This window comes from Dendrobates tinctorius, unplaced genomic scaffold (assembly GCF_039654945.1).
Source record: "Dendrobates tinctorius isolate UK_male_01 unplaced genomic scaffold, ASM3965494v1 ptg000245l, whole genome shotgun sequence".
In the NCBI taxonomy this organism is placed as follows: Eukaryota; Metazoa; Chordata; class Amphibia; order Anura; family Dendrobatidae; genus Dendrobates; species Dendrobates tinctorius.
The window spans coordinates 3,672,011-3,699,910 of record NW_027361912.1 but is presented as its reverse complement, the minus strand read 5'-3'; the positions used below and the strand labels follow the sequence as shown (position 1 = coordinate 3,699,910).

At 43.4% G+C, this 27,900-nt stretch overlaps 1 protein-coding gene across 1 annotated transcript; it reads right to left on the bottom strand.

Moving 5' to 3' along the window:
• Positions 1-6,875: 6,875 nt before the first annotated feature.
• Positions 6,876-7,814, bottom strand: LOC141060836 (putative olfactory receptor 1F12P). The gene has a single exon (XM_073557213.1). It carries the CDS (start codon positions 7,812-7,814, stop codon positions 6,876-6,878), a length of 939 nt encoding a protein of 312 aa, XP_073413314.1.
• Between the last annotated feature and the right edge of the window lie 20,086 nt (positions 7,815-27,900).

The following is a 27,900-nucleotide window of genomic DNA, read 5'->3' as shown; positions in this document are numbered from 1 at the left end:
GATACATGGCTAAGCAGACATTAACACAGGATAGGATTAGATACACAGCTCAGCAGTCAGTATCACGCAGGATAGGATTAGATACATGGCTCAGCAGACAGTATTACACAGGATAGGATTAGGTATACGGCTCAGCAGACTATCATACAGGATAGGATTAGATACACGGCTCAGCAGACAGTATCACACAGGATAGGTTTAGGTACACAGCTCAGCAGACTGTATCACACAGGAAAGGATTAGACACACGGCTCAGCAGACGGTATCACACAGGATAGTATTAGATACTTGGCTCAGCAGACGGTATCACACAGAATAGGATTATATACACGGCCTCAGATGACAGTATCACACAAGATAGGGTTAGATGTACGGCTCAGCAGACAGTATCACACAGAATAGGATTAGATACACGGCTCAGCAGACAGTATCACACAGCATCGGATTAGATACACAGCTCAGCAGACAGTATCACACAGGATTGGATTAGATACACGGCTCAGCAGTCAGTATCACACAGAATAGCATTAGATACACGGCTCAGCAGTCAGTATCACACAGAATAGCATTAGATACACGGCTCAGCAGTCAGTATCACATAGAATAGGATTAGATACATGGCTCAGCAGACAGTATCACACAGGATAGGATTAGATACACGGCTCAGCAGACAGTATCACACAGGATAGGATTAGATACACGGCTCAGCAGTCAGTATCACACAGGATAGGATTAGATACACGGCTCAGCAGTCAGTATCACACAGGATAGGATTAGATACACGGCTAAGCAGTCAGTATCACACAGGATAGGATTAGATACATGGCTAAGCAGACAGTACCACACAGGATAGGATTAGATACACAACTCAGCAGTCAGTATCACACAGGATAGGATTAGATACATGGCTAAGCAGACAGTACCACACAGGATAGGATTAGATACACAACTCAGCAGAGAGTATCACACAGTATAGGATTAGATACACAGCTCAGCAAACGGTATCACACAGGATAGGATTAGATACATGGCTAAGCAGACATTAACACAGGATAGGATTAGATACACAGCTCAGCAGTCAGTATCACGCAGGATAGGATTAGATACACAGCTCAGCAGTCAGTATCACACAGGATAGGATTAGATACATGGCTCAGCAGTCAGTATCACACAGGATAGGAATAGATACACGGCTCAGCAGACAGTATCACACAGGATAGGATTAGATACACAGCTCAGCAGTCAGTATCACACAGGATAGGATTAGATACACAGCCCAGTATCACACAGGACAGGATTAGATACACGGCTCAGCACACAGTATCACACAGGATAGGATTAGATACACGGCTCAGCAGTCAGTATCACACAAGATAGGATTATATACACAACTCAGCAGACTATATCACACAGGATAGTATTAGATACACAGCTCAGCAGTCAGTATCACACAGGATAGGATTAGATACCCAGCTCAGCAGACAGTAACACACAGGATAGGATTAGATACATGGCTAAGCAGTCAGTAACACAGGATAGGATTAGCTACACAGCTCAGCAGTCAGTATCACACAGGATAGGATTAGATACCCAGCTCAGCAGACAGTATCACACAGGCTAGAATTAGATACACAGCTCAGCAGTCAGTATCACACAGGATAGGATTAGATACACGGCTCAGCAGACAGTAACACAGGATAGGATTAGATACACAGCTCAGCAGTCAGTATCACACAGGATAGGATTAGATACCCAGCTCAGCAGACAGTATCACGCAGGCTAGAATTAGATACAGAGCTCAGCAGTCAGTATCATACAGGATAGGATTAGATACACGGCTCAGCAGACAGTATCACACAGGATAGGATTAGATACACGGCTAAGCAGTCAGTATCACACAGGATAGGATTAGATACATGGCTAAGCAGACAGTACCACACAGGATAGGATTAGATACACAACTCAGCAGTCAGTATCACACAGGATAGGATTAGATACATGGCTAAGCAGACAGTACCACACAGGATAGGATTAGATACACAGCTCAGCAGACGGTATCACACAGGATAGGATTAGATACATGGCTAAGCAGACATTAACACAGGATAGGATTAGATACACAGCTCAGCAGTCAGTATCACGCAGGATAGGATTAGATACACAGCTCAGCAGTCAGTATCACACAGGATAGGATTAGATACATGGCTCAGCAGTCAGTATCACACAGGATAGGAATAGATACACGGCTCAGCAGACAGTATCACACAGGATAGGATTAGATACACAGCTCAGCAGTCAGTATCACACAGGATAGGATTAGATACACAGCCCAGTATCACACAGGACAGGATTAGATACACGGCTCAGCACACAGTATCACACAGGATAGGATTAGATACACGGCTCAGCAGTCAGTATCACACAAGATAGGATTATATACACAACTCAGCAGACTATATCACACAGGATAGTATTAGATACACAGCTCAGCAGTCAGTATCACACAGGATAGGATTAGATACCCAGCTCAGCAGACAGTAACACACAGGATAGGATTAGATACATGGCTAAGCAGTCAGTAACACAGGATAGGATTAGCTACACAGCTCAGCAGTCAGTATCACACAGGATAGGATTAGATACCCAGCTCAGCAGACAGTATCACACAGGCTAGAATTAGATACACAGCTCAGCAGTCAGTATCACACAGGATAGGATTAGATACACGGCTCAGCAGACAGTAACACAGGATAGGATTAGATACACAGCTCAGCAGTCAGTATCACACAGGATAGGATTAGATACCCAGCTCAGCAGACAGTATCACGCAGGCTAGAATTAGATACAGAGCTCAGCAGTCAGTATCACACAGGATAGGATTAGATACACGGCTCAGCAGACAGTATCACACAGGATAGGATTAGATACACGGCTAAGCAGTCAGTATCACACAGGATAGGATTAGATACATGGCTAAGCAGACAGTACCACACAGGATAGGATTAGATACACAACTCAGCAGTCAGTATCACACAGGATAGGATTAGATACATGGCTAAGCAGACAGTACCACACAGGATAGGATTAGATACACAGCTCAGCAGACGGTATCACACAGGATAGGATTAGATACATGGCTAAGCAGACATTAACACAGGATAGGATTAGATACACAGCTCAGCAGTCAGTATCACGCAGGATAGGATTAGATACATGGCTCAGCAGACAGTATTACACAGGATAGGATTAGGTATACGGCTCAGCAGACTATCACACAGGATAGGTTTAGGTACACAGCTCAGCAGACTGTATCACACAGGAAAGGATTAGACACACGGCTCAGCAGACGGTATCACACAGGATGGTATTAGATACTTGGCTCAGCAGACGGTATCACACAGAATAGGATTATATACACGGCCTCAGATGACAGTATCACACAAGATAGGGTTAGATGTACGGCTCAGCAGACAGTATCACACAGAATAGGATTAGATACACGGCTCAGCAGACAGTATCACACAGCATCGGATTAGATACACAGCTCAGCAGACAGTATCACACAGGATTGGATTAGATACACGGCTCAGCAGTCAGTATCACACAGAATAGCATTAGATACACGGATCAGCAGTCAGTATCACACAGAATAGCATTAGATACACGGCTCAGCAGTCAGTATCACATAGGATAGGATTAGATACATGGCTCAGCAGACAGTATCACACAGGATAGGATTAGATACACGGCTCAGCAGACAGTATCACACAGGATAGTATTAGATACTTGGCTCAGCAGACGGTATCACACAGAATAGGATTATATACACGGCCTCAGATGACAGTATCACACAAGATAGGGTTAGATGTACGGCTCAGCAGACAGTATCACACAGAATAGGATTAGATACACGGCTCAGCAGACAGTATCACACAGCATCGGATTAGATACACAGCTCAGCAGACAGTATCACACAGGATTGGATTAGATACACGGCTCAGCAGTCAGTATCACACAGAATAGCATTAGATACACGGATCAGCAGTCAGTATCACACAGAATAGCATTAGATACACGGCTCAGCAGTCAGTATCACATAGGATAGGATTAGATACATGGCTCAGCAGACAGTATCACACAGGATAGGATTAGATACACGGCTCAGCAGACAGTATCACACAGGATAGGATTAGATACACGGCTCAGCAGTCAGTATCACACAGGATAGGATTAGATACACGGCTCAGCAGTCAGTATCACACAGGATAGGATTAGATACACGGCTAAGCAGTCAGTATCACACAGGATAGGATTAGATACATGGCTAAGCAGACAGTACCACACAGGATAGGATTAGATACACAACTCAGCAGTCAGTATCACACAGGATAGGATTAGATACATGGCTAAGCAGACAGTACCACACAGGATAGGATTAGATACACAACTCAGCAGACAGTATCACACAGTATAGGATTAGATACACAGCTCAGCAAACGGTATCACACTGGATAGGATTAGATACATGGCTAAGCAGACATTAACACAGGATAGGATTAGATACACAGCTCAGCAGTCAGTATCACGCAGGATAGGATTAGATACACGGCTCAGCAGACAGTATCACACAGGATAGGTTTAGGTACACAGCTCAGCAGACTGTATCACACAGGAAAGGATTAGACACACGGCTCAGCAGACGGTATCACACAGGATAGTATTAGATACTTGGCTCAGCAGACGGTATCACACAGAATAGGATTATATACACGGCCTCAGATGACAGTATCACACAAGATAGGGTTAGATGTACAGCTCAGCAGACAGTATCACACAGAATAGGATTAGATACACGGCTCAGCAGACAGTATCACACAGCATCGGATTAGATACACAGCTCAGCAGACAGTATCACACAGGATTGGATTAGATACACGGCTCAGCAGTCAGTATCACACAGAATAGCATTAGATACACGGCTCAGCAGTCAGTATCACACAGAATAGCATTAGATACACGGCTCAGCAGTCAGTATCACATAGGATAGGATTAGATACATGGCTCAGCAGACAGTATCACACAGGATAGGATTAGATACACGGCTCAGCAGTCAGTATCACACAGGATAGGATTAGATACACGGCTCAGCAGTCAGTATCACACAGGATAGGATTAGATACACAGCTCAGCAGACAGTAACACACAGAATAGGATTAGATAAACAGCTCAGCAACATGATGTGCCAAAGAAGAGGAAATTTTCATTCCAAGAATTCCAATCATTCCAGCTGATTTGCCTTTTGCTTTTAAATGCCTCCAGTTTCCAGTTCGACTGGCATTTGCAATGTCCATGAACAAGGCTCAAGGACAGTGCTTGAAAGTAGTAGGGATCAATTTGCAATCTCCATGCTTTTCTCATGGTCAACTTTACGTGATCTGTTCAAGAGTTGAAACTGCCAAAAATATGTTCATCTTTGCACCGAAAGGAAAAATCAAAAATGTTGTTTATCAAAAGGCTCTTGAATGAGTTGAAAATAAAACACTATCAATACTTGGGTAATCATTTAGTCAATTTGTGTTGCAAATCTGTAGTGTTGACTATATGATGTGAAATGTTTTATGTGCAATATAATCATTATAATTTTTTATAACTAACCACAGTTGGTTACTATGCCCAGGCAACTATTTATTATTATTGTTTATTATTACTATTTATTATTTACCATGCCCGGGCTCTTCAGCTAGTAGTAAAATAGTAACATGCAGGCTGCCTTTAGCCCAGGAAAAGGGTGAAAACAGTTGGCACTTAGCAATGGAGTAATCTTCTTTAGTAAAGTAAAGTTCAAATATGTCAAATAAAATAGCAGGAGACATCTCATGATACACACCATGGTACTGCCTACTGCATGTTGCTTGGCATACTTTTAAAGAGTTGATGTCAATGCAGAAGATGATGCCACTGGTGAGTGCCATCTCCTTTCTCCTTCTTCCAGTTGAAAACTCAAAAAGATGTCAAGATAGTTAGACAGTGGAGAAACCGACTTCATCATCCTTGTCTTAAAGGGAATCTGACACCTCATTTTTGGCCTATGAGATGCAGCCACCGACATCATTTTGTAATGCAGTAGATAAGCCCCTGATGTAACCTGAAAGATAAGAAAAACACGTTAGATTATACTCACTGGGGGGCGTGATCCGGTGAGGTGGGTGTCGCGGTCCAGCGCCTCCCATCTTCTAGCGATGACGTCCTCCTTCTTACTTCTGCCGTGGCTCTTGCGCAGGCGTACTTTCTTTGCCCTCTTGAGGGCAGAGTAAAGTACTGCAGTGCGCAGGCGCCGGACCTCTCTGACTTTTCCCGGCGCCTGCGCAATGCAGTACTCTGCTCTGCCCTCAACAGGGCAGATATAGAACACCTGCGCAGCAGCCGCGACAGAAGTAAGAAGGAGAACGTCATCGCTAGAAGATGGGGGGCACCGGACCGCAACACCCATCGGACCCGGACCGCCCCTGGGTGAGTATAATCTAACTCATAATTCTTGTCTTTCAGGTTGCATCGGGGGCTTGTCTACAGCATTACAGAACGCATTACAGAATGCTGTAGATAAGCCCTTGATGGCGGTGGCCGCATCTTATAGGCCAAAAATGAGGTGACAGATCCTCTTTAAAGAGTCAGTTTTATTTTACTAAATTATTATTTTTTTATTCTTCCTAATCATAAGTATTTGAGGAAGGGTTTTATTTTGGTCTCCTTTTATATCATAATATGTCCCTGGAGGAGATAGGACCTTTTTAACACAATCATTAATAAGTACCAGTAAGCTTTAGGATTTGGGTAAAAGTTGAAGAAAACTGCGTAGTCAAAGATTATGAAATTAGCTAGAACCTTAACATTCTTTGATTTATTAATATTACAATAGCCTCCCAAATCTCTTTATTTCTCAGACTGTAGACCAGAGGATTTAACATTGGAACCACCATCATGTAGAGCATTGATAGCAGCAAGTTCTGATCCTTAGAATCTTCTGAGTCAGTTTTCATGTATAAGAAGGTACTCGGCCCATAGAATAACATAACTGTAATGAGATGGGAGATGCAGCTGGAGAAAGCTTTCATACGTCCCGCTGAGGAACGGATCTTCAAGATGGCAGAAAAGATAAAGACGTATGAGATAATGGTGAGAATAAATTGCACGAGGAAAATACAACAAATTTCAAAGAATATGAAGACTTTCCGGCTGTGAGTGTCAGTAGTGGAAAGATCAATTAATGAATTTAGATCACAATAGAAATTATTGATTATATTGGAATAACAGAATTGTAGAAAAGATGTCAGTAATGTGTGTGATAAAGAATTTATTACACCAAGTGTCCAACAGGCAGTGGCCATTCCGATATATATATTCTTTCGCATTATTGTGTAATATTGTAGGGGCTTACATATCGCCACATAGCGATCATAGGCCATCGATGTCAGCATGAAAACTTCACCATCAGCACATAAAAGACAGAAAAATAACTGGGTCATACAGCAACTAAAAGAGATCCTGTGATCCTGGGTCCAGGTGATAAAAAGTAGTCGAGGGACAGAAGCAGAAGTGGATGTGACATCTAGAAGGCCAAGGTTACTCAAGAAGAAATACATCGGGGTGTGTAATTTTGGTACCAAACACACAAGAAAAATAATTGTCAAGTTTCCCAAAATGGTAATTAAATAAATAATCAAAATACCAAAAAATAATTGACGTTCACCCAATGACATTGAGAAGGCGGCGATGTGAAACTCATAATTGAAGCTTCCATTTGGACAGACATTCATGGTGTCTTAACATAAGTGTAATTGCTTCTGGCACTGGAATCTGATGTATCAGCATATATGAAGGAATGTAAAGCTTATTTTTAAATTCTCATTTGTGTGGGCTAATTTGCAGTTTACAGTAGCTGTAAGATGACATGGAACATAGTAACATACCGATGTGTTCATCCTTACAATTTTGCACATTTCTAAAAACTCAAAATAAAAATTAATAATATTAGCATAACATGCAAGGCAGACCTTCAATAGACTGCTAATCATAATGCAACCATGGAGAGACCACATGTACAGTAGATATTAGAGGGCAAAAACTTGATTTTTTTTCTCTAAAGCTTGCAATGTCATGCCTTTCCTCTTGGCTATGTTGAGTCAATAGGAAAGGTTAAAATGGACTAATCTGTAATAAGCAAGGGACTATGTTCACACATTGATTTTTTGATTGGCATTTTTTAAGCAGCTAGAACCCGATTTCTTCTCAGTAAAAAAAAGTTGTAGCTAAAATGCAGATTTAACTGCCTTTTTTATTCTTTTCTTGCTCAGTTTTTGCTGCATTTTTTCTGTTTTCCAGGATCCTAAAGCTCAGCTTTGCTTTCACCTTGCAAACAAACAAAACAAGGTTTTAGGCCACAATAACAATATGTATGTGAAACCAGATTTTTGCAAAATTATTTATGAGTTAATTTTTATGTCTATCAGGGAAGGTATTGTTTACTTTTACCACATATAATTAATTTAATTGTCACTAATTTAATTAAACTATGCTTGGAGCTGGGAGAAATATAACGGTTGCTTTATAAAAGTTTTATATGTCTGAAAAAATAGTGACTATTCTGAACCAAATAGCTGGATTGATATATGAAGCATAGATGTGCAGCAGAGGTAGTTGATTGGTAGGTCATTATTTACTTTACTTTGGTAGGGCATTGAATTGGTTGGGCATTGTTTACTTTACATATTGGTAGGACATTGAATTGGCTGGGCATTGTGTACTTTTTACAAAGATAAGACATTGAATTGTATGGGCATTGTTTATTTTACACATTGTTAGGGCTTTTAACTGGTTGGGCCTTTTTTACTTTACATGTTGGTAGGACATTGAATTGGCTGGGCATTGCTTACTTTATACAAAGATAAGACATTGAATTGTATGGGCATTGTTTACTTTACACATTGATAGGGCATTGATTTGGCTGGGCATTGTTTATATTACACATTGGTAGGGCACCAAATTGGTCAGATATTATTTACTTTAATACATATAACTAATTTAAACCCTTACTGCCATTGGACGCAATAGTACGTCCAATGACAGTTACCCCCGCTTTGATGAGGGCTCCGGCGGCGAGCCCGCATCAAAGCCTGGACATGTCAGCTGTTTTCAACAGCTGACATGTGCCTGCAATAGGTGCAGGTGGAATCGCGATCCACCCGCGCCTATTAATTAGTTAAATCCCGCTGTCAAATGCTGACAGCGGGATTTAACCAGCGCTTCCGGCCACGTGCCGGAAATACGTGCATCGCCGACCCCGTTACATGATCGGTGGTCAGAGATGTGTTGCCATAACAACCTGAGCTCTTATAGCAATGCTGTAATTCTGCAACATATAGGCATTCTGCTCATCGCCTACAGTTGTGGCCAAAAGTATTGACACCCCTGCAATTCTGTCAGATAATACTCAGTTTCTTCCTGAAAATGATTGCAAACACAAATTCTTTGGTATTATTATCTTCATTTAATTTGTCTTAAATGAAAAATCACAAAAGAGAATGAAGCAAAAAGCAAGACATTGATTATTTCACACAAAACTCCAAAAATAGGCCAGACAAAAGTATTGGCACCCTCAGCCTAATACTTGGTTGCACAACCTTTAGCCAAAATAACTGCGACCAACCGCTTCCGGTAACCATCAATGAGTTTCTTACAATACTCTGCTGGAATTTTAGACCATTCTTCTTTGGCAAACTGCTCCAGGTCCCTGGTACTTGAAGGGTGCCTTCTCCAAACTGCCATTTTTAGATCTCTCCACAGGTGTTCTATGGGATTCACATCTGGACTCATTGCTGGCCACCTTAAAAGTCTCCAGTGCTTTCTCTCAAACCATTTTCTAGTGCTTTTGAAGTGTGTTTTGGGTCATTGTCCTGCTGGAAGACCCATGACCTCTGAGGGAGACCCAACTTTCTCACACTGGGCCCTACATTATGCTGCAAAATTTGTTGGTAGTCTTCAGACGTCATAATGCCATGCACACGGTCAAGCAGTCCAGTGCCAGAGGCAGCAAAGCAACCCCAAAACATCAGGGAACCTCCGCCATGTTTGACTGTAGGGACCGTGTTCTTTTCTTTGAATGCCTCTTTTTTTCTCCTGTAAACTCTATGTTGATGCCTTTGCCCAAAAAGCTCTACTTTTGTCTCATCTGACCAGAGAACATTCTTCCAAAACGTTTTAGACTTTTTCAGGTAAGTTTTGGCAAACTCCAGCCTGGCTTTTTTATGTCTCGGGGTAAGAAGTGGGGTCTTCCTGGGTCTCCTACCATACAGTCCCTTTTCATTCAGACACCGACGGATAGTACGGGTTGACACTGTTTTACCATCAGACTGCAGGGCAGCTTGAACTTGTTTGGCTGTTAGTCGAGGTTCTTTATCCAACATCCGCACAATCTTGCGTTGAAATCTCTTGTCAATTTTTCTTTTCTGTCCACATCTAGGGAGGTTAGCCACAGTGCCATGGGCTTTAAACTTCTTGATGACACTGCGCACGGTAGACACAGGAACATTCAGGTCTTTGGAGATGGACTTGTAGCCTTGAGATTGCTCATGCTTCCTCACAATTTGGTTTCTCAAGTCCTCAGACAGTTCTTTGGTCTTCTTTCTTTTCTCCATGCTCAATGTGGTACACACAAGGACACAGGACAGAGGTTGAGTCAACTTTAATCCATGTCAACTGACTGCAAGTGTGATTTAGTTATTGCCAACACCTGTTAGGTGCCACAGGTAAGTTACAGGTGCTGATAATTACACAAATTAGAGATTTTTCGAACAGTGCCAATACTTTTGTCCACCCTCTTTTTTATGTTTGGTGTGGAATTATATCCAATTTGGTTTTAGGACAATTCTTTTTGTGTTTTTTCATTTAAGACAAATTAAATGAAGATAATAATACCAAAGAATTTGTGTTGGCAATCATTTTCAGGAAGAAACTGAGTATTATCTGACAGAATTGCAGGGGTGTCAATACTTTTGGCCACAACTGTATATGTAGCAGAGCCGATCAAGTAGTGGATACTACTAGTCTCCCATGAAGGCTATTGAAGCATGCCAAAATTAAAAAATAAATGTTTTAAAAAATATTTAAAAAAATAAAAAGTTAAATCACCCCCCTTTCGCCCCATTCAAAATAAAGCAATAAAAAAATCACACATACACATATTAGGTATCGCCGCATTCAGAATCGCTCTATCAATAAAAAAGGATTAACTCGATCGATAAGCGGCGTAGCGGGAAAAAAATTGAAACGCCAGAATTACGTTTTTTCGGTTGCAACTACATTATATTAAAATGCAATAACGGGCGATCAAAAGATCGTATCTGCACAAATATGGTGTCCTTAAAAACGACAGCTCGGTGCAAAAAATAAGCCCTCATCCAACCCCAGATCACGAAAAATGGAGAAGCTACGGGTATCAATTTTTTTTTTTTTTAGCAAACTTTGGAATTTTTTTTCACCACTTAGATAAAAAAGATCCTAGACATGTTTCATGTCTATGAACTCGTAATGACCTGAAGAATCGTAGTAGCAGGTCAGTTTTAGCATTTAGTGAACCTAGCAAAAAAGCAAAACGAAAAACAAGTGTGGGATTGCACTTTTTTTGCAAAATCACCGCAGTTGGATTTTTTTCCCCATTTTCGAGTACATGATATGGTAAAACTAATCATGTCTTTCAAAAGTACAACTTGTCCTGCAAAAAATAAGCCCTCATATGGGCATATGGATGGAAAAATAAAAAAGTTATGGCTCTGGGAAAAAGAGGAGCGAAAAACGAAAATGCAAAGCGGAAAAAATGCTCCGGTCATTAAGTGGTTAATTATCACTATTAAAATGAAACTATGGCAGGAGTGGGGAGAAACAAAAGGATTGCTTTAAAAAAACATGCTCATGTGAGGATACAAACGAGATATAGGTATCTACTATATAATCGTCTAATTCTGTCTGTAGCGGAAATCCCGCAACGCTGATTGGTCACAGACAGCCGGGCGCGACCAATCAGCGACAGGCGCAGAATTCGAATGACACACACCACCGCTACACCGGGAGATCTGCGGTGCTAGCCGCTGATCTCCCGATGGTTGCCAAGGATCATCTCCTGCCGCACGGAGGTCAGCGGCGACGCAGCCGGGAGATGACCGGCGCAGCGCTCAATGTGCGGATGGTATCCAGGATCCAGAGGAGAGGAGACTTTCCTCCAGGCCCTGGGTACCATAAACCTGTAAAAAATAGAATTAAAATAAAAAATAGTGATATACTCACCTTCCGACGGCCCCCGGACTCCTTCCCTCCTCTCACCATGCGCCCGGCATCTTCTGGTCCCAGTAATGCTTTGCGTGAAAGACCGCTGATGACGTCGCGCTCTTGTAAGAGTGACGTCATCTCTGGTCCTTCGCGCTAAGCATTACTGGGACCGGAAGATGCCGGGAGCGTGGAGAGGAGATCGGGGGCCGTCGGAAGGCGAGGATAACCTTTTTTTTAAATTATTTCTTACATTCTATCTTTTACTATTGATGCTGCATAGGAAGCATCAATAGTAAAAAGTTGATCACAATTGTCAAACACTATGCTTGACGAGTGTGACCAACCTGTCAATCACATTTCAAGCGATGCTTCAAATCGCTAGGAATGCGCTTAAATTCCGCAAGTGAAAATCGCGTGAAAAATGTATGATTTCCGTGAATTCGCATGCGTTTTTCCCACGGCGGGAGTTGCAGAAATGCTGCGGAAATTTCCGCAGCATTTCTGCAACGTGGGTACTTAGCCTCAGTGTGACACGCAGCAGCGACCAGGCCCCCGCTGTGAGATCGCTGATCGTGGTGGATCGTCCTGGACCATCTTTTGAACGTCGGTCTCCCGCTGGCCATATTCTAGAATACCCGATGCGTTAGAATCAGGCCACCATCTAGTAGTTTATATTTGGGAAAATCACTAAAATAAATGGGTTTCATATCCTGCTTTAACTACATTTTTATCACCAAAATGCTGCGAAACCAGATGGCAGTAATTTTGCTTTGTTTTTGAACCTACTCATTGCTTTTTATGGGTGAAAGTAATGCTGCAGAAAATCTGCAAAACTGCTGAAAGAATTGATACAGTTTTAAAAACGCAGCAGTTTTCCAATTCAGTCAGAAGAAAAACCAAGCGTGTGCATGAGATTTCTGAAATATCCTAATACATTATTAATGTAATTCTTTAAAGAAAGAGAAGAAAGCCATTAATAAAGTACATGAAATATAATAAGGTCTGACGATGTGCACGTACCTCAATATTTACATCCTTTATTATCTACATGGTTACTCCATTTGTGAAAGCTGAAAAGCCTGCTTATAAAATGTAATAACCCTCTGGGGTTTGAGGCCCATTGAGAAATTACAAAATGATTAGCTTTTATGACACCATATAAACCAATGTGCAGCATGTAATATACTGTATAAAATACGTTATCTACTATATTATTGCCTAATTCTGTCTGTCTGTCTGTAATGGAAATCCCGCCTTGCTGATTGGTCGCGGCAGTTAGGCCGCAACCAATCAGCGACAGTTGCTTAGTCGTCGCGGCAACACGGCCGCATTGCTTATTGCACAGGCACATTACAGCCGTTAAAGGCATCACTGCTGCGTCGCTCATTACACAGGCACAGTCCTGTACATATTTTGGAGTACAATACATTAGGTAACAGCAGAAAAGTGACTGCAGCTCTGGGTGTAACTGGACTACAATACATTAGGTAAGATCTAAACAGTGACTGCAGCTCTGGCTGTAACAGGAGTATAATACATTAGGTAAGAGCAGAACGGTAACTGCAGCTCTGGGTGTAACTGGAGTACAATACATTAGGTAAAAGCAGAAAAGTGACTGCAGCTCTGGGTGTAACTGGAGTACAATACATTAGGTAAGAGCAGAACAGTGACTGCAGATCTGGCTGTAACTGGAGTACAACACATTAGGTAATAGCAGAACAGTGACTGCAGCTCTGGGTGTAACTGGAGTACAATACATTAGGTAAGAGCAGAACAGTGACTGCAGATCTGGGTGTAACTGAACTACAATACAGTAGGTAACAGCAGAACAGTGACTGCAGTTCTGGGAGTAACTGGAGTACAATACATTAGGTAACAGCAGAACAGTGACTGCAGCTCTGGCTGTAACTGGAGTACAATACATTAGGTAACAGCAGAACAGCGACTGCAGCTCTGGGTGTAACTTGAGTACAATACATTAGGTAACAGCAGAAAAGTGACTGAAGCTCTGGGTGTAACTGGAGTACAATACATTAGGTAAGATCTGAACAGTGACTGCAGCTCTCGCTGTAACAGGAGTATAATACATTAGGTAAGAGCAGAATGGTGACTGCAGCTCTGGGTGTAACTGGACTACAATACATTAGGTAAAAGCAGAACAGTGACTGCAGCTCTGGGAGTAACTGGAGTACAAAACATTAGATAACAGCAGAACAGTGACAGCAGTTCTGGGAGTAACTGGAGTACAATACATTAGGTAACATCAGAACAGTGACTGCAGCTCTGGCTGTAACTGGAGTACAATACATTAGGTAACAGCAGAACAGCGACTGCAGCTCTGGGTGTAACTTGCGAACAATACATTAGGTAAAAGCAGAACAGTAACTGCAGTTCTGGGAGTAACTGGAGTACAATACATTAGGTAACAGCAGAACAGTGACTGCAGCTCTGGGTGTAACTTGCATACAATACATTAGGTAAAAGCAGAACAGTAACTGCAGCTCTGGGAGTAACTGGAGTACAATACATTAGATAACAGCAGAACAGTGACAGCAGCTCTAGATGTTACTGGAGTACAATACATTAGGCAACAGCAGAACAGTGACTGTAGCTCTGGCTGTAACTGGAGTACAATACATTAGGTAACAGCAAAACAGTGACAGCAGCTCCGGGTGTAACAGGAGTATAATACACTAGATGGTGGCCCAATTCTATCGCATCGGGTATTCTAGAGTCTCTGTTAAAATAAAAAAAAATTATATACTCGCCTTCCGAAGGCCCCCAAACTCTGTCCCGCCTCTCACCACGCTCCCGGCATCTTCCGGTCCCAGTAATGCTTAGCGAGAAGGGCCGGAGGTGACGTCACTCTCACGTGAGCGCGACGTCATCAGCGGTGTTTCGCGCAAAGCATTACTGGGACCGGAAGATGCCGGGAGCATGAAGAGGAGAGAAAGAGTCCGGGGGCGGTCGGAAGGTGAGTATATAACTATTTTTTATTTTAACAGAGACTCTAGAATACCCGATGCGATAGAATCGGGCCACCATCTAGTATCATATACAGTATAGTCATGTTTAAGGCCCATTTTTGGGGTTTTGTGTGAAATTATTTCCAATTTGCCTTTTTTCTCAGTTTTTTTGTGTTGGTCCAATACACTCACAGGAAATAAACGTGTTTATAACAAAACATATCTACAATATTGTAATCATATTCTGTCAGAAATACTTAATTTTTGGAACAATTTCAAATGTGCCAACACTGTCGACCCTGACTGTATACAGTTATGTTCTGATTTCTTTGAGAAAATGTTGGGCAATAAATGCGAAGTGGCCAACCATTCAAAAACAACAAATGAGAAATCTCTATTGATAAATTTTTCAATAGTGATGTCATATTGAAATGTTGAATAATACATTTTTTTTCCCGGAGTGTTAACTTTAAGTTCAGTCTAAGACTCTATATGGAGAAGGCCTTCTCGACAAGTCACAGCAAAACAACCTCAAGGTTTCCTTTTTTATTTCAGAAAATTATTGAAATCATGAAGAGGTGTCAAGCAATGTCTCTAAAGTCTTTAAAGGGATAATCTGGTGTCTAAAATGTCATTTTGAAATATCTATTTTTAAACCCTAAGAACTTTTGAAGCAATGGCAAGGGAACCACCACGGTGCAGGAAGATTACAGTACACAAGATGAGGTGCAAACAACAAAGGGTAAATTTATTGGAAGGCAAGGAATGAGGTGGATACGGAAGGTGAAAACAGGGCTATGCAGTGGCAAAAGCTAATTTACAAGAGTTTGTATTCTTTAGCTGGGCCGTCAAATAGCACGGTGCTCCAACTATTACAGGATCAATATATTTCACACAGGCAAATCCAAACAATGAACACAGAATAATTCTACTCTAAGTATAACCTCCCTGGCCTCTACTAAACAGGCCACATGGCTGCCGTGTTCTGGCTATTGAAGCATACACTGGGCCTTGACATGTGCACAAACGGGAACAAACTCACGGTGATGTTGGGGACTCAGGTCCAGTCCTGGGGGGCCCCCAACAGTCTTGAATGGTGGTGCGCATGTCTGTCTGGCAGATCTGGGAAACGTGGTCTTCTCCTTGCTTCAGGGTCCTGGAGGTGCTCCGGGAAACTGTTAATCCATTTCTTGGTCTCTTCGTGGCATCTCACAATAGCACAGGACAGCCACCTTTGCTACACCTGAAAAGTCTGTCCACAAAGTCTCAGGCTGTGTGACCTTTTTACACAGCTCCATGCACAGCAGCTCTCAGCAGCAGCTTTCAGCTCTCACAGGCTCAACTCCTACCCTCAGCCTCGGGCAGATCATTAACACAGTCCTTTACAGGGGGAGCAGATCATTCAATCACACCAGACAAGGGGGTGCTGTCTCTTAAAGTTGCAGCATGCTTCTTACTGTCCATAACAGCATCACCCCGTTATACTTTTTTAAATAGCTTAATTATAAAATACCATACACTTGCCCCTGTACAGAAAGAACCTAAAATGTGCTTTTTTAACTTCATTTCCTGTGAAGTTTTGTTTGAGATGAGTCTCAAACAGGATGTCACAGGAGTCTGTGGCTGCACTCACTTCCGCCCCTTCTGGAACAGGATGTTATTAGGGGTCAGTGCTGACGTTACTTAATACTGTTTCTTTCATCTCCAGACTTTAAGCTAAGGTGCAATAACTGTGCATTAATTAAAATATAATTTTTAATATAACAAATATAACCATACTTGATGTAGGACTCATCATCAAAAGCTAGTGTGGTGATGAGTCCTATGTCTAGTAGGGTGCCCAGAAAAAGGGGTGAGTTCTTTTTGGAGCGATGAGCAACATACTTTGAATAATACTCATGTTCAACTTGTCATTAGTTTGTTTTGGATCTAACTTTACCTAAACGCAAAATTGTTAAGAAATAGGTAAAGGTTAGTATGATAGGTGATCCGGTGATCCGACTGAATCACTCTAATCATACTGTAGTCATACCCAGAGGGGTCTTTATAGGCAATTAGTCACAGCATATACTTCAAGTAAGGCTGGAGTCACACTAGCGAATAAATCGGACGAATGCAATGCGATAAAAAAATCGCATTGCATTCGTCCCAATGTTATTCTATGGTTTAGCTCCCATCATCCTATTTTTTGTCGGATCTTTTCCTCGGACCAAGACAATCGCAGCATGCTGCTATTGTCACCGATTTTCGGATCGGACTCGCCAATGCAAGTCTATGGGTGCGATAAAAAAATCGGATTACAAACGGACCACAAGTGTGACTTGCGATAAAATCGCAAGACTTCTCCAGGTCAACAGAAAATAGCATCAGGCATTGGCAGGAAGCTTTGGGATGCAAATTTCACTTGCAGAATAAAAAAAACCCAGGAAGAACGCCTCCACGGAGTCCTCCATCATGTCCACGCCAGTGAATGTCGAAATGCTGATAGTTCTGGTCCAGGAGAGGCCAGAACTATGGGACCAGAGAGAACCCCACTATGCTGACCGGGCACGCAAGGAGGCAGCGTGGAGAAGAATCTGTTCCCAGAAGTTCAGTGGTTATGTGGCCAGACCTCGGGAGGAGCAGGAGCAAATTAGTAAGTTAAATAATAGATGTTCGCATCCATACATCATTACCCCAGGTTTTTCTAAAATTTTTTTAAAGTAGGTTGGTTAGAAGGTCCTTGGTAGTAGGCCTCAAACTGTTACTCATTTTTGGAGTATTGGTGTAGAGCCATCAGAAATCGAATTCATAGAAGTTTTAAAAATGGGTGCCTAAGCATATGTAAACCATTGATAACATAGCCATACAGTGGGTAAAAAAAGTATTTAGTCAGTCAGCAATAGTGCAAGTTCCACCACTTAAAAAGATGAGAGGCATCTGTAATTTACATCATAGGTAGACCTCAACTATGGGAGACAAACTGAGAAAAAAAAATCCAGAAAATCACATTGTCTGTTTTTTTTTAATTTTATTTGCATATTATGGTGGAAAATAAGTATTTGGTCAGAAACAAGCAATCAAGATTTCTGGCTCTCACAGACCTGTAACTTCTTCTTTAAGAGTCTCCTCTTTCCTCCACTCATTACCTGTAGTTATGGCACCTGTTTAAACTTGTTATCAGTATAAAAAGACACCTGTGCACACCCTCAAACAGTCTGACTCCAAACTCCACTATGGTGAAGACCAAAGAGCTGTCAAAGGACACCAGAAACAAAATTGTAGCCCTGCACCAGGCTGGGAAGACTGAATCTGCAATAGCCAACCAGCTTGGAGTGAAGAAATCAACTGTGGGAGCAATAATTAGAAAATGGAAGACATACAAGACCACTGATAATCTCCCTCGATCTGGTGCTCCACGCAAAATCCCACCCCGTGGGGTCAGAATGTTCACAAGAACGGTGAGCAAAAATCCCAGAACCATGCGGGGGGACCTAGTGAATGAACTGCAGAGAGCTGGGACCAATGTAACAAGGCCTACCATAAGTAACACACTACGCCACCATGGACTCAGATCCTGCAGTGCCAGACGTGTCCCACTGCTTAAGCCTGTACATGTCCGGGCCCGTCTGAAGTTTGCTAGAGAGCATTTGGATGATCCAGAGGAGTTTTGGGAGAATGTCCTATGGTCTGATGAAACCAAACTGGAACTGTTTGGTAGAAACACAACTTGTCGTGTTTGGAGGAAAAAGAATACTGAGTTGCATCCATCAAACACCATACCTGCTGTAAAGCATGGTGGTGGAAACATCATGCTTTGGGGCTGTTTCTCTGCAAAGGGGCCAGGACGACTGATCCGGGTACATGAAAGAATGAATGGGGCCATATATCGTGAGATTTTGAGTGCAAACCTCCTTCCATCAGCAAGGGCATTGAAGATGAAACGTGGCTGGGTCTTTCAACATGACAATGATCCAAAGCACACCACCAGGGCAATGAAGGAGTGGCTTCGTAAGAAGCATTTCAAGGTCCTGGAGTGGCCTAGCCAGTCTCCAGATCTCAACCCTATAGAAAACCTTTGGAGGGAGTTGAAAGTCCGTGTTGCCAAGCGAAAAGCCAAAAACATCACTGCTCTAGAGGAGATCTGCATGGAGGAATGGGCCAACATACCAACAACAGTGTGTGGCAACCTTGTGAAGACTTACAGAAAACGTTTGACCTCTGTCATTGCCAACAAAGGATATATCACAAAGTATTGAGATGAAATTTTGTTTCTGACCAAATACTTATTTTCCACCATAATATGCAAATAAAATGAAAAAAAAAACAGACAATGTGATTTTCTGGATTTTTTTTTCTCAGTTTGTCTCCCATAGTTGAGGTCTACCTATGATGTAAATTACAGACGCCTCTCATCTTTTTAAGTGGTGGAACTTGCACTATTGCTGAATGACTAAATACTTTTTTTCCCCACTGTATGTGTGGTCTTAAATCGTGTGTTTTGTTTTACATTGTAGTAACTGATGTGATGAGGCGTTGGTACAGCTGTAGGGACACATATAGGAGGGAGAGACAGCTGAGGGCCCGTAGTGGAGTGGCCGAAACAACCAAGAGGAAATGGAAATACCTCTACTTCGACCGCCTACATTTCCTTGCTCCTGTGATGGATCTGAGACCATAAGTGCAGGGTTTAATTTTGTACTTTGTATTTTCTCAATGCAAAATATTAATGTTTTTTTTTTTTTTACATTGTAGCACCGAGTCAAACCTCACAGAGAGGGAGACAGGTTCTGACTCTGAGGTGGTGATAGATCCAGTGTCTGATGTTGCTGCAGGGTCAGGCCATCTGCAGAACTTCTCAGAGCCACACCCCCACCACCAAGGTCACCACCACCAGAATCTGGTAGCCAGGCAGCACAACATGACGACCAGGGCAACAGTAGCAGCCCCACCATGCCACTGGATACCTCTCCACAGCCTTCTGCCCTACCACAATGAGGCCGGCGCAGGAGAGAAGGAGCAGCTTTGGGAACAAGGAGGCAGGTTGACCGAGGTGTCTTGGGCTACTTGTCCACAGCTGCTCATGATGATGGGGAGGAGGCTTATGGGCGCAGTCTGGCACAGTACTTGAGGGCAATTCCCCGTGGGTACAGACTGCGTACCAGAGGGGCTCTAGAAATCGTTTTGGATGTCAGCACACCACCCAATAATCCCCGCACTGTGTTTCAGTTTTTGGAAAGGTGTCAGCTGTCGGAGGAAAATCAAATAGATAGGCTGGTTGGACTTAATGTGACAAGTCAACCATCCTTGGAACCTCTTCCTCCTCCTCCTCTGCCACGGGTGCCAACACCTCCACCATGGGTGCCAACACCTCCGCCTCAGCCTGCACACATACAGAATGTGGCTCCACAGGTCCAATATATGGGCCAGGGTGCACAATATGGCCACTTTAACTTACCCAATGATGTAGGGTGGCCCCAACATGGGTATGTTAGACATGGCCATATTGGGGGATATGGGCAATTTGGCCAGCCCTACCAGGATTACCCCCAGCAATTTCCAAATTACCCATACCCAAACCCCCAAATTGATCCTGCCAGGATGCAACAGATGCCAGAGCCAACTAGCAGCGCACAGGGGGACAGGGATGTGGCCCAGCAACCAAGGCCAAATGTCCAAACAGGACCCCCACCTTCACCACCCTCAACCTGCCATGACTTGTAGGTTTTCCTTTGGGACTTTTTTTTTTGGTTTGGGTTTTATACAGTATGTATATTTTTTGTGTCCAAATGTTACCTAATAATGTGCTGCTAACATTATGCCATATGGTACTAATATGGTTATTTTCTTTCAGCATTCAAAACAACGAAAAACAAGTAATAAACTTGTTAAAATTCACAATGTGTGCCTGTTCATGTTCGGACATGTCCTCTAATGTGTTAGATACATCTAAAACACTAAAGTAGTCACAAAAACACACAAAAGGTCAAGCAAAAAATCTTTATGAGAGCACAACACAACCAAACCACTACATAGATAAGGCATGATCTTGCCAGGGAGTAGCACCCTGAGGTGTAAGAAAATAAGTAGTGAACACATGACGTACTTTGAGTCCTGAGATTGGACGACGGGGTGGGATTACATGTGTCCTAGGCCTAGACACATTTGCAGACTCAACTTCAGCATCATCATGTGAGGGGCAATCATGAATTCGTGTGAAGTTATGTAGGACCACACAGGCTTTAATAACTTAATTGACATTAGCTTCATTCAGCTGAATGGCGGACTGTAGGACCCTGCATGTGGCCGAAAGAATACCAAAAGTGCACCCCACCAGTCGCCGAGCACGTGATAGGCGCAAGTTAAATATTCGACGCCGGTGGTCAAGGGTTCGTCGTGGATATGGCCTCATGACATGTCTAGTCAATTGAAATGCCTCATCTGCTACAAGAACATAAGGCACCGGTTCCTGATTTGAGTCTGGAAGCTGATGTGGTGGTGGCAGGTCCAGCTGATTATTACGCAGCCGCCGACCCATAATGAAAGAATTGAAGACTCTGGAGTCTCCAGTTCTTCCATAGGCCCCAATATCTACAATTATAAAACTGTAGTGAGTGCCAACAGTACTACAGAAAAATATTGTTTATAATTATAGAATTGGGACCCTGAGTTCGTCGGCTTACGCACACGGATGTGCTTCCCAGCCAGGGCTCCAATACATTGTGGAAACTGGCACGTGGCCTCAAATCCACGGGAGATATGCAACCAGTCTGCCATTTTGGGCTCCGGCATTACCACATGATGGAGTCTGGACCAGATTTCAGAGCATGTAGACCGGACAATGCCAGAGATTGTTGATTTCCTGATTAAAAATTCTAAATGAGGACCAGCATATGAAAGGCCAGTTGAAAGGAAGCTTAAAAAAAAAACATGAGTACACAGCCCAACAAACAACAGATAAAGCTTAAATCACATTTAGAGTCTATCAATTCTAAAGTACCAACATTAAATTACATGCCATGGCTTGGTTCAGTAATACACAAGTATATAATGTTTCTTGGGAAATGTGCTTGTAAATATATAATATTACATGGCTAAAATCTATAATATTCAAGGTCTGGAAATGAAATATGCTGCTTCACATATCATCAACATATTGCTCTAAGACATACCGTAGGGTGAGGAGAAGCCGCTCCTCTGCAGAAATAGCTTTGCGCATCCTCGTGTCCTGAAACGTGATACCAGGGCCCACAATCTCCAGCAAAATATCAAATGTAGCAAGGCTCATCTGACAATATTAAAGAACTTCTCCGGATGGCTACGCAGAGATGTATAGAGACGGTGGAAACGGCCTTTAGATATCCTGTGCACCAAAAGCAGATGGACCCACATTGGTCTACGCCTCCTCGGATCCACAATCACAGGGTATTGCTCACCAAAACGTTGGGATATAACCCAATAGAAAAAAACATGCTCAGTGGTGTCAAAAGTGAGCCTGTCTGTCATGTTTAGCACAAAGCAGAGATAACAAAATCCAAGCACTGACTCTATGGCAAAGGTAGCAGCCTCACACCTGTTGGAGAGGCCATAAATATAGGGCGGGATGATTATTTAAATTAGTTTCAGGCCTAAAAACCGTTATTTGTCCATTTTGCAAGGCTCCGATAAAAAATCGCCAGACGGATGTCAAACGGATGCTTAGATGCGAATAAAATCGGATCATCGCTGGAAATTCAGATCACAGACGGATCCATGGTCAAGAAACCTTTGTGCGATTACGGTCAGTAAAAATCGGACCGATTTTTTTAATCGTTGTGTGTGACTCCAGCCTAAGGGTATTTTTAGACATAGTCTAATTTATGGGGTGTTTCTCTCAAAAGATGGGGTTCCTTTATTATAGGGTGGGCCATTTATATGGATACACCTGGGTGGATAAAGTTGGATCCAAAATGGCTGACTTAAAAATGGTCACCATGGTCACCACTAGTGTTGAGCATTCCGATACCGCAAGTATCGGGTATCGGCCGATACTTGCTGTATCGGAATTCCGATACCGACTTCCGATATTTTTTCAATATCGGAATTCGGCATCGGAATCGGAAGTTCAAAGTTGATTGACAGCCTGACGTCATCATGATGCGTGGTGTGTGCGCATCATGATGCGCCGTAATTTCGGGCCTTCCGGGGGTCTCTGCCGGCCTGCCGGGGGCTGTGTGGACTGCCCGGGGTCTGTACCGGCCTGCCGGGGGGCTGTGCCGGCCTGCCGGTGGTCTGTGCACCCTGTGGGGGTCTGTACCGGCCTGCCGGGGGGCTGTGCCGGCCTGCCGGTGGTCTGTGCACCCTGTGGGGGTCTGTACCGGCCTGCCGGGGGGCTGTGCCGGCCTGCCGGGGGGCTGTGCTGATGTCCGGGGGTCTGTGCAAGCATCGTCCGATGGGACTACAAGTCCCATCTGGCGATGCCTGCTACCATGACAGTGATTGACACATTAGCCAATGATGGGACAGTAGTAGTCCCATCATCCGGCTAATGTGTTAAATGTTAAAAAAAAAAAAAAAAAATACTACATACATACTACATACTGTACATACTACATGCATGCTACATACATACTACATGCTACATACATACTACATATATACTACATGCATGCTACATACATACTACATGCTACATACATACTACATATATACTACATGCATGCTACATACATACTACATGCTACATACATACTACATACATGCTACATACTGCATGCTACATACATACTACATACATACTACATACATGCTACATGCATGCTACATGCATGCTACATACATACTACATACATGCTACATACATACTACATGCATGCTACATACATACTACATATATACTACATGCATGCTACATACATACTGCATGCTACATGCATACTACATACATACTACATACATACTACATGCTACATACATACCACATATATACTACATACATACTACATACATGCTACATGCTACATACATACTACATATATACTACATGCATGCTACATACATACTACATATATACTACATGCATGCTACATACATACTGCATGCTACATGCATGCTACATACATACTACATACATACTACATGCTACATACATACCACATATATACTACATACATACAATACATTCATACAATACATACATAGACATACAGTACATATAACATAGAGTAACATACTTACCAATACTTGTCACATTGTTCCCCGAAGCCATTGTCTTTTCCGGAATAAATATTAACATAACTGTCATGATTTGTAGTCTTGCCCTGTCCTGTATTTTGTATAATAGGTCATTTAACTTTCCTCTGATTCATTTGCTGTAAATTAACCATGTCTCCTTCCCCCAATACTTTGCAATGTCTTGTGATGTACCTGGACCATAATCTAATTTAGGCTTGTGTCAACAGCTAGTGGAACTTTGGCTATTGTTTTCCTAAGCAGAAGATAACCTACAATACACATCCTGTAGACTAAGTGGAGCCCTTACATTTCTAGAATCTTCTGATGGACCAAACCATTGAATAGTAGGTGTGACCCCTACCCCCCTTCAGATGGACTGATCCCAGGAGCCCTGACAATACATTCTTGCTTTAAGATCAGATGTGAGTTGGATGCTAAAAGAGAAGGATGAGGCTGTCTGAGGAAGCTTCGGCCTCTGTGTGATCGTGGTGGATTTCTGGGACTCTTAAAGGACTATGGTTTTGTGATCTGGCACAAGGATTATCGGGAGGTGCCCCCGAATCAGTTTCCTGTGGACTTATTTTGGGACTCTGCAAATTACCTTCGTGTTGTTCCTGTTTTTTGGTCAATAAATCTGTTGGATTATTCCCAGGCCTGTTGTCCCTCCTTGCTCTGGAGAATACTCCCATCACAAACTGGTGGCAGCGGTGGGATCAGAGCAGAAGAAATGGAGGACAACGGCCCATCAACTTCTGGAACCAGAGCCTCAGAGTACAAGAACTGGACTGCAAAGAACCTACAAACAAAGGCCCGTGAACTGGGAGTCAGCTGCAAGGGACTCTCCAAGGAGCAGCTGATTGAAGCTTTGGAAGCAGTTCGCCTGCAAGATGATGCTGAGGAAGGATCCTCACAGCAAAGAGAGGAAAGGCGGCAGTCGGAGGTAAATACCCAAAAAAGTCAGTGGGTTGTGTGGTACGAGGAGGAGATGGCCTTACTGGGAGAAGAGGCTACCATAGAAGATAAGAGGGAGGTCATGCGCACAGCCAAGGAGAGGCAGCGCAGGATGGAGGAGAGGGCAATGCTGGAGAGGGAGATCGCTTTGGAGGCAGCGAGAAGCTCCAGACAGACTGTACCCACAGCATCCCCCATGAGGGAACTCCCCAGAGTGTCCCGCAAAGACTTCAAGCCGTTTAATGAGGCTTCCGGTGACATTGAGGGCTTCTTCCTGGACTCTGAGCATCAGTGTCGATTAATGGAAGTCCCGGAAAGGGAGCGCGTCCGACATCTTGTGGGGCTCTTAGAGGGTGGAGCTGCCGCAGCCTATAGAGCTATGGACCCTCGGTGGAACTGTGAGTATGCAGAGATTAAACGGACTGTTCTAGAACATTATGCTGTGACCCCAGACACTTACAGGACCCAGTTTCGTACTTTAGCCTGTAATGAGGAAGTGTCTTTCAAGATGTATGCCCACAGACTCAAACAAATATGTAATCGCTGGCTGGAGGCAGAGGAGGCCTTAACCTGGAACACCTGTCTCCAGGTTATCCTAAAAGAACAATTTTTTGCCCAGTGCCCCGCTGAGATCAGGGAATGGGTGCGTGAGAGGAAACCTGCTACAGTGTAAGAAGCTGCATCTCTCGCTGATGAGGCTCTCACCATCAAGCCTCGGTGGAGAGTTCTGTTGGAGGATGGAGAGAGGCCTACCAGCTCCACAACACCGGTGGCCCCCAGTTCTTCTGTCCCCATTGTTCCCCGTTCCTCTGAGCCACCACCTCGTGTTGATACCTGTGTTAATGTGCCTCCTGTTGCTTCCACTGCGTTTTCTGGAATACGACGAGGAGAGGAAGTAGCAGAGCGCAGGTGTTATGGTTGTGGGCATCCGGGGCATCTGCAGGCCTCATGTCCAGCCAGCTCATGGAGGAATCGTCCTCAAACCCCTACAGCACCTTCAGGTGGGAGCCGACCGGCAGGTTCCCTTACTCCTCGCCCAAGAGGACGCATTGGATGGAGTGAGACACAGCACAGATGCTATCGATGTGGGCAGCCTGGGCATCTGCAAGCCTCCTGCCCAGCTGTTCAAATGAGGATTGATCCTGTACCCAATCATATTATTAATTATGTACAGCCAAGTGCCATGGAGGAAGACGTGTCACCACTAAGTGAGGACTGGCCTAGTGCCTCACCCACCCATGTTGCACCACTAGGAGTTTATGGTGTGCGACCCGCAGCTATGACGACTTCAGCTCATCGAGGTAAGCACTTGCAGGAGGTCGTGCTGGATGGACAAAGACTTGTTGGATTTTGTGACTCAGGAGCTTTCCTCACGCTGGCTGATCCCCGAGTGGTTCGGCCTGAGGCAATCCATAGAGGACCTGGAATTGTCATTGAACTGGCTGGTGGACAATGGAGGACTATTCCCACAGCCACTGTGGATCTGAACTTTGGTTTTGGGGTCAGGCGATGTTTGGTTGGGGTGATGGGTGGTCTGCCTGCAGCTGTTCTCCTGGGCAATGATGTGGGAAAGCTACGATGCCAATTCGTTGCTGCATGAAGCCACATGTAAGTTACGCCATGCCTGTGTGTACTTAACCAGTGACCTGTAGAGGTCCCTAGTACGTACACAAATTAGGAGGGGAAGGGATTGTCATGATTTGTAGTCTTGCCCTGTCCTGTATTTTGTATAATAGGTCATTTAACTTTCCTCTGATTCATTTGCTGTAAATTAACCATGTCTCCTTCCCCCAATACTTTGCAATGTCTTGTGATGTACCTGGACCATAATCTAATTTAGGCTTGTGTCAACAGCTAGTGGAACTTTGGCTATTGTTTTCCTAAGCAGAAGATAACCTACAATACACATCCTGTAGACTAAGTGGAGCCCTTACATTTCTAGAATCTTCTGATGGACCAAACCATTGAATAATAGGTGTGACCCCTACCCCCCTTCAGATGGACTGATCCCAGGAGCCCTGACAATACATTCTTGCTTTAAGATCAGATGTGAGTTGGATGCTAAAAGAGAAGGATGAGGCTGTCTGAGGAATCTTCGGCCTCTGTGTGATCGTGGTGGATTTCTGGGACTCTTAAAGGACTATGGTTTTGTGATCTGGCACAAGGATTGTCGGGAGGTGCCCCCGAATCAGTTTCCTGTGGACTTATTTTGGGACTCTGCAAATTACCTTCGTGTTGTTCCTGTTTTTTGGTCAATAAATCTGTTGGATTATTCCCAGGCCTGTTGTCCCTCCTTGCTCTGGAGAATACTCCCGTCACAATAACAAACCACAAAAATACTCACCCACGATCCGAAGCAGTCCACGAGTGTGTCCCACGACGATCTTGGGTAGAGAACTGCAGCATCAGATGATGCTGCCGTTCTCTACGGGCTGCAGGAATCCAATGACGGAAGGTAGGTATCCTTCCGCAC

Coding starts and splice junctions, on each gene's coding strand:
- LOC141060836 (XM_073557213.1), bottom strand. CDS start 7,814: ATGAATGTCTGTCCAAATGGAAGCTTCAATTATGAGTTTCACATCGCC.